The sequence below is a fragment of the Pistacia vera genome, unplaced genomic scaffold, assembly GCF_008641045.1.
Source record: "Pistacia vera cultivar Batoury unplaced genomic scaffold, PisVer_v2 Contig949, whole genome shotgun sequence".
Classification (NCBI taxonomy): Eukaryota; Viridiplantae; Streptophyta; class Magnoliopsida; order Sapindales; family Anacardiaceae; genus Pistacia; species Pistacia vera.
The window spans coordinates 238,951-247,825 of NW_022196833.1; the positions used below are offsets into that span (position 1 = coordinate 238,951).

At 35.9% G+C, this 8,875-nt stretch overlaps 1 protein-coding gene across 1 annotated transcript; it reads right to left on the bottom strand.

Annotated features, from left to right (window-relative positions):
- Positions 1–1,022: 1,022 nt before the first annotated feature.
- Positions 1,023–8,097, bottom strand: LOC116120836 (aconitate hydratase 1). Its single transcript, XM_031406806.1, has 20 exons — positions 7,977–8,097; positions 7,746–7,850; positions 7,307–7,467; positions 7,087–7,179; positions 6,811–6,996; positions 6,470–6,631; positions 5,930–6,074; positions 5,701–5,843; positions 5,570–5,626; positions 5,371–5,450; positions 5,218–5,293; positions 4,375–4,560; positions 3,634–3,701; positions 3,424–3,542; positions 3,212–3,333; positions 2,831–2,929; positions 2,256–2,735; positions 1,839–1,937; positions 1,505–1,747; positions 1,023–1,384 (listed from the first exon to the last, which is right to left on the bottom strand). Exons 1-20 carry the CDS (start codon positions 7,978–7,980, stop codon positions 1,310–1,312), a joined length of 2,703 nt encoding a protein of 900 aa, XP_031262666.1. The 5' UTR covers positions 7,981–8,097; the 3' UTR covers positions 1,023–1,309.
- Between the last annotated feature and the right edge of the window lie 778 nt (positions 8,098–8,875).

Consider the following 8,875-nt stretch of genomic DNA (forward strand, 5'->3'; position numbering starts at 1 on the left):
CGAAAACGAAGAAAAAGAGAGGAGATGGGGAATGAAGACGAAGAAGAATGAGTTTTTGTTTAGAATTTTTTTTATTTTATTAAAAGTATGGACGGGCGTCCATTTGGCCGTCCAAATGTAAGGGATAGGCGTTCATTTTTAATGGACGCCGTCCAAATGTAAGGGACGACTGTTCCAAAGTTTTTTTTTTTTTTTTTTTTTTTTATATTTGGGTCAAGGACGGATGTTTATTATTTGTAGGCGTTCATCCAAAAGTAATGGAAGGCCGTCCATAATGGATGGACAGCCGTCCCTAATATTTTATAAATTTTTTAATTGTATTTTAATCAAAGACAGACATTCTTTAAATGGGGACGTTCATCCCTTGTATATGGACGTTCGTCCATATAATATAGACGGACGTCTATGTGAGTGAACGGTCGTCCAAATGTGATGGATGACCGTTCACTAGAAAAAAATTATAAAAAAATTGAGACGTGCGTTACACGTAAATCGATACAGGAATTCGGTGTAACTTTTTCGGTATCCGTAATGTTATTGCATTAATGACTGCATTGACTTATATCTTTGGGTGGCAAGACAAGCCGTAATTTCATGCCACTTGGCATGAAATGCTGGCAACTTTCAATTGGTTCAATGGATGGCCAAATCCCATATGTACAACTTTAATGCAATTCGAAATTGAATAAAGAATTTCACTTTGGTCCTTCTACTACATCAATCCCCATTTATTTTACATTTAGGTTATACCAGTGAGACCAGTGTTTTTCAATACTAGGATATCACTTAAATCTTAAAGTCTAAAGTGGTCCTGATTCATTAGAAAAATTGCGGGTCTAATCAAATATCACCTCCAATTACAAGTGGAATANTACTTATCACATCAATCCCCATTTATTTTACATTTGGGTATACCAGTGAGACCAGTGTTTTTCAATACTAGGATATCACTTAAATCTTAAAGTCTAAAGTGGTCCTGATTCATTAGAAAAATTGCGGGTCTAATCAAATATCACCTCCAATTACAAGTGGAATATTAAACAGGAATCTTTATTCATCAAAATTTTGTCCCATAAAAGTACTATCAGATATCTTATTATTGAAAATTGAAGTGTTTAGTGTCCTGCTCTCAAAACCTCCCAATAAAAAGCAATTCAATATGACTGCACCCATTAAGTTGCTTGGTTTATTCATTAAATTTGCTCTGGTCTGCTTCAGCATTGGAACAATGAACCATGTTGCCATATGATGTTGAGAAAATTTGCTACCCGCGCAGTCCATCCATTGTAGAAAAGGGGTTTCCGGCGAATCATTGTTTCGCTTTGATCAAGTTCCTTATGACATATTGCAGAATGCCTCCATGATCAAAATAAACCAATTCCACCTATATTGAAGAGACCAAAGCTTTTAGTAAAAGGTGGCAATAAGAGTTTAAAAAAGCACGAGCTTCCGCTTCAAATAAGAGCGAACCCTGGGAAAAGCATAATTAGGTCATTTTTGTTACCTCTGTATCGAATCTTATGATGCATGTGAATGATTTGCCACTGTCTGTAACCACTGTGACATCCTGACCAGGTCTAATTTCACTCACACTGCTTGGAAGATCAATGGTGTACCGTTCATGCCCAGTCAATCCAAGAGTATCAGCATCCTCCCCAGCCTTGAAGCACAAGGGAACGATGCCCATACCCACCAAATTACTGCGGTGAATTCGCTCAAAGCTTTTTGCAATCACAGCTTTCACACCCTGGTTTAGATTACAGTTTCAGAAACTACCACAAGAGTAATAAATGATAAAACAGAAATCAAATGAAATTAGATGCATCATAAGGGTCTACCAGTAACATTGGACCCTTGGCAGCCCAGTCACGAGAACTTCCACTCCCATACTCAGCACCGGCCAAAATAATGCTATCGTGCCCCTCGCTCTTGTACCTCTGTTTTCAGAAGAGGATAAAATTGGAATTCAAAAAAGAAATTTCTTCAATAAAAAGGTTAGTGGGAACTTTTAATCACGACTGAAAAACAAGAACTCATGCTATCTTGTGAATTGTTTTCTTTGTTTCCTCCCACAGGAGCCATATTAGTTGTTATCGAATAGGTGATTTTAGAATCACTACAATGGCAGCATTGACTTTTCTCCAACTAATACTTTGACCACTTTTATCCAATTTTTCCAAATCCGATCATAAAGGAAGAGGCCCAAAATATTGAATATTGACCAACCAAGACATTCTGTTGAGATAAGAAATTACCATGGCAGCATCAAACACAGAGAGCTTTTCCCCAGTGGGAATATGAATTGTTTTAGGCCCAACTTCTCCATTCAACAACTTGTTGACGAGACGAATATTAGCAAAGGTGCCCCTTGCCATAATGTCATCATTACCACGGCGACTTCCATAAGAGTTGAAGTCTCTTCTATCAACACCATGTTCCATAAGATATCTAGCTGCAGGACTGTCCCTGTGGATGCTACCAGCAGGTGAGATGTGATCAGTTGTAATACTATCTCCAAAGTTGAGCAAGCAGTAAGCTCCTTTCACACCATGGGCGCCTGGAGGAGACATGGTCATGCTTTTAAAATAGGGTGGCTCGTGTATATAAGTTGATTTTGGATCCCAAGCATAAAGAGTGCCAGAAGGTACAGATAATTGATTCCACATGGGATTCCCTTGAGTGATAGCTTGATATGTGGCCTTAAACATATCAGGCAGCACATTTGTTTGAACAACCTAAAGACAGTAAAGGAAAAAAAGAAATGAAAATCTAGTAATCTTTCAAATTTTTATGACCCAGAAGTGACACCATAGAAGGTTCAGTAGCTCACCTGTGCAACTTCTTCGTTGGATGGCCAGATGTCCCTGAGATGTATCTTCTTTCCATCTTTTCCCACCCCAATGGGTTCTGTTTCAAAATCAATATTCACCTACAGCATTGCCTCAGATTAGAAATACTTGATAACAAAAATTGCATACAATCAACACAAATGAAGTTTTATACACTATCATTACAGGTAAAGACAAAAAAGTTGAACATAAGTATAAAAAGTCAATTTCAAACACACAATAGTATCTAGATGAACACTACAACAGAATTAGAAGTTTATACAGTATCACTACAAGCATAGAGAAATACAGGAGAAGCATTGAATGTGCATTATAAGAGTTTGCTAGTGCATATTCATTTTCATAGAATAAGAGTTACATACAGTGCCAGCCAGAGCATATGCAACAACAAGAGGCGGGGAAGCAAGATAATTAGCCCTCGTTAAAGGATGAACACGGCCCTCAAAATTACGGTTTCCAGACAACACAGCAGCCGCAACAATATCTGGAATTGTATAAAACAATCAGAGACATGGTCACTTTGAAATATTCTCAAGAGAAAAATCTGAAAGGTGCTATTATAGCAGAAAGTGACCATTTTCAGTGATAGCTGCTGCCACTGCTTCATCAATATCTCCAGAGTTTCCAATGCAGGTAGTGCATCCATAACCAACTATATTGAACCCAAGCTCATTCAAATACTTCTGCAAGCCACTGCAGAGGTAGTTCTTTGACTCAGGGACTTTAAACAAAAACTTTAAAAAAAAAATAATGGGAAAAACTGTTGCAGATTCTTGTAAAGTACCTGTTCTGCAAGTACTTGGTTACAACCCCAGAACCTGGAGCAAGACTTGTCTTAATCCATGGTTTGACCTGTAAAAAGATGTATTGCAGCAATTCATAATCTAAATCACTAGGAGAACAAAATACTCAATACCATATCCTATTTGTATCATCTTTTTTCCAAAAAGTTAGCCTAACTGCAAGAACACTCCTTACAACCAACCACCACCCCTTCCCAGGAAAAAAAGAAAAAGAAAAGAAGATAATGAATAAATAAATAAAAGTTGCTCTAACATAGATTAATACAGAGAACACAAATTTTCAACATGTTCTGAAATTGGATGGTTTTCAAGATTGTGAGTGTGTCTGTGTGCGCGTGTATAAGAATATGTGTGAATTACTAGCATACGGATTAAGGCCTCTTCCTTTCACTCATTTGACCAACCAGTATGTATCCCTTCAAGGACCTTCTCAACTATACCATACTCAATTTCTACATGTAAATAATAGGAAAGCACACACTAATTTTTCACATAGATACCACTCAAACATTGTCAATAGAAGAATGACGATGACAGAAACCAAATTTACTCTAAAATGCAGCACATCTCCCATTATATTCCAGATTTATCAATGAGGAAATGATTATGGCTCTCTAGGTCATAGTTCCTGTTTGACTTCGTATAAATTCTTGTTTTTATTTGTGATTGTATGAAACAATGAACAGAGAGTTGGAAAAAAAAAAAAGGAATAGACAACTAACCTCCAATCCTAGCTCACAAGCTTTCTTTGCAACCAAAGCAGCACCAAGCATTACACTAGGGTTTGAGGTATTTGTGCAACTAGTGATAGCTGCTATAACAACATCCCCATGCCTAAGCTGTGCAGGAGTCCCGTGAAATGAGAACTCCACAACCTTAGTTTGAGCTTCCTTGGGTATAGCAAATCCCTGTAATACCAAACTCACAAAAAAGAAAATAATAATAATAATAAAGAGAGACATAGAAAGCAAGAGAAAGAGAGATAATTCATAAAATTACTTCTATCACTGACAGACTTAGTAAAAATTGACCTAATTGCAAAATTTAAGCCAGTTGTAAAAGGCGGTACAATCGTTTATTGACGTTTGTAACATGGTATCCTATGTCACATTAAACCCTGTTTTTTCATCCCTATAATTAATAAGTGCCCTCTCAATATTATAATTATGTAAAACTAGAAATCATGAAACTTCACTAAACAGAGCTAGCTATGCCTCCGCATGACTAATCTGAGATAGATGTAATGTGGAAGTCACACGATAAAACATAACTAATAGTTGCAATATCACTATCCTTTCAATAATCATCACCTCAATTCCCAGGATTTCATTTCAGTCTCTTGTCAAAGTCTCATCCTTCTAAGTAGCAATTTCAAGATAATTTCTTGATTACAATGAGAATTTTCATCATTAGTCATTGCATGATTCTTTTAAGTCAGAGATAATGACTTTATATCTACTCATACATCGTTGATCGCCAATTACAACACCCCGGTCCCCTGTGCATGACACCTATGCCCAAGACATGTCCATAAGGTTCTGTCTAAGTTTAGACAGTGTTCTCACCTTGAATCCAACTCTATTATTCAAGCATGCATGCCAATCTGCTTTCATTTCTCTCAAAGTAACTCGATCATGTGGCCTGCAATACATTGACAACCAGAGACATGCCATAAAAAATAGGAATACTAAAAATGGGAAAATAAATGTTAGCTCTACCTCTTGGGCCCTGAAATGCATGGTTCGACATCCTCAAGATTCAGTTCGAGACAAGCAGAGTACACTCTCTCGCTCTGAGGCTGAGCTCAGTGACAAATTCAGAGTCAAAAACTATATTATTGAACATGTTGGATAAAGAAGGATAGTAGAAAGAATAATAATAATATTAGTATAAAAAGCAAAAAGGGTTTGAATTAACCTCACTGTAGTCGACAAACAACTTATTAGCCCGCAAATAGGATTCTATCATGGAAACCTGCATTATGCTAATGAATCAGTCCATCATAAAAAGCCAGATCACATCAAACAAAATTTATGCTGATGGCGTACTGTGTCATCACTTCGGCCAGTCAGTTTCAGATAATGCAGAGTGACATGATCCACTGGAAAGAATCCCATGGTTGCACCATACTCAGGAGACATGTTGGCAATAGTGGCACGGTCAGCTAATGAAAGTTCGCTCATGCCTTCCCCTGCATACATGACACCAGCATCAGTAACTAATTGACTTTAAAATTAAATACATGGACAAATCAAATGGTTATATTAATGCACATACCATAAAATTCCACAAACTTGCCAACAACCCCATGCTTCCTAAGCATTTGGGTTACTGTCAAAACCAAATCAGTGGCGGTCACACCATCTCTCAGTTTTCCAGTTAGTTTAAACCCAACAACACCTGGCAAGACCATGCTCATAGGCTGCATGCGAAAAAAGAAAAGAAAATAAATATTCCTTGACTAAAAACCACAGAAGCAAATCAATCTAAAGAATAACTTGAAGCAAAATGAGTTGGAAAACAAGAAAGAATATTTTTATTGATCAGCATTGTAAGAAGGCGATTAAATAAACATAACCTAACCTACATGGAATAGCTTACGCAAAATACACAAGTGCTAAATTTTTTAATCCGAAAACCTTTTTTATTATTAACTAAGTAAAATAAAATATGTTAGTTACATCCATGATTACAGACCCCTAACTAGAATCAAACATTCTGTAAAATACTTCCAACTTAATAGGAGAAACACTGAAAAACCAGCACAACGTTTGGTCCCAAGAAGTCTAAATGGTATTTCAAAGTAAATTATTTTACCTGGCCAAGCATTGCAGCCTCTGCCTCTATTCCACCAACTCCCCAGCCAGCAACACCTAATCCATCAATCATAGTAGTATGTGAATCTGTTCCCACAACACTATCAGGATAAAGCATCCCATCTGTGTTGAACACAACTCTTCCAAGGTATTCCAGATTGACCTGTGGTTGATATCACAACTCTTAATAACTTATCAAGACATGAGAAAACAACATAATGGAAACACAAGACATTAATTTTCAACTACTAAAAAAAATCCCATAAATTATCACTCCCACCAAAGATATATCATTCTTTATGTTACCTAATATACAATCCTCACATAATGCTTCTTCATTACCTGGTGAACAATTCCTGATCCAGGTGGCACAACAAGCATGTTGTGGAAAGCATTAGAACCCCACTTGAGAAAAGCAAATCTCTCTTTGTTCCGGTGGAACTCAAGTTCCATATTTGCGTGCACTGCATTTTCTGATCTTGCCACATCAACCTGAACTGAATGATCGATAACAAGATCAACAGGAACCTGCATGAATTACAATCCTCATCAAAAACCAAATGTACCTTCAAAATTAAAGTGCTTTTAACAATATTCATCCACAAAAGTTATACTCACCAATGGATTAATTTTATTAGAATCACCACCAAGTTTGTTCATAGCATCTCGCATACATGCAAGATCAACAACAGCCGGAACACCAGTAAAATCCTAAGAAAAAAATAACAAAAACATTGCATTATCCTTAATCAACAACATAAATATTCACATTACAGTTACTTAATCAATTAACAAAATCGAAGCTAGAGTAACATTACACATTATATTTATCATTTACCTGAAGAAGCACTCTAGCTGGCTTAAACGGAATCTCAACTTGCTTCGGTGCCGTATTTTCCCAATCAATAATCTTCTCAACATCCTTACTCTTAACTTCAAACTCATCGCAGTTACGAATAGCCGATTCCAAAAGTATCCTAATGGAATATGGAAGCTTATCTGCAACACAATCCAAATCTCCTCATCAATTCAATTAAACTCTTCTTTTATTTTTTCGGTTTTTCATTTAAAAAATTAAATAAATAAACTAACCTCTACTTGTTTGGTTAGAATATTTGAAAAGTTTCCATCACACGTAACCTAATAAAACAACTTGACCTACTCTCTTATCGTCCTAGGAATCCAGATTATCATCAACCACATATCACAATAATTTTCTCACTAAACTTTCCCCCCGTTTCTCATAAACCAAACAGGAAATAAACAAAAACACTAACCGATTCGAGGATCGTTAAGAGCAGGCAAGCTATAGTACTTGCCAAATTCACCACCGTCGGGCCTCTCGAGAGTTTTCAATATGCTCTTAAAAGGATTCCCCGTCGCTATCAAATCATAAAAACTCGAAAATCGGATTAAAATAATCAATCTAAAATCGTCAAGACTCCAGTGACACGTGAAGAAAATTAAATTAAATAATTTCAAAAACCGATAAATAAACGAAAACTCACCCATACTGAGACGATTTGGATTGCTAAAGAAATGTAAATCTGTAGGTAAAAGCGAGATCTAAACGATAAGGGGAGTAGGTGAGCTATGAAGTTTTCGAACAAAAGATATTTTGACTAAAATATCGTCACTGCAGTGCATCTTCAGCTCATTTTTTGGTATATTTTATCTTATTCAGTGTCTCGAATCCGATCTTGGGATACTAACAAGTTCGTCCCTTAGGAAAGTTTTTAGTAACATTTTGGTCCTGAGGTTTGCAAATTACATTACAGGGAGCCAGGGAGGGAATAAAACGTTGTCATCTAAACAATTAAATAGGACTATAAGTTTCCACTATAAACGTTAGGGTTGAAATTGTTATTCACCAGCTTTTGAGTAGTATGCTGACGTGGCTGCCGAATTATGCATATGGTAGATTCATGTGAATAACTTTTTTCCGCTTCTGGCCAAACAATTGGTGACGTGGCACTACCGTAAGGTTTAACCCCACCCAGTTTCGGTAACGGTTTTCATGCAATCTGGTTGGGTTTTTATTTTTATTTCTTTTAACAAAATGGAATTAATTTAAGAAAATAAAACATAAATTATCGTTAGTGATAAGCTTCCTTTTAACTTTTCATTTAAAAAATAAAATGTGATACAAATATTCTATGTGTCTTTTAATGTTTTAATATTTTAAAATATGTTTAATATGACATTTTAAAAAAATTATAGAAAATCGTATAAACGATTTTTAATATTTTTTATCTTATTAACACTAGTATTTAAAATTGAATCCGAAAACTTTCTTCAAAAATATTTTAATTATTTTCTTCAAAAAAAAAAAAAAAAGGTCTATTTGATTGAAGAGATGTTTTAATCTATGTGCTATGTCCTTATGCTATATATGGACATGTTTGCT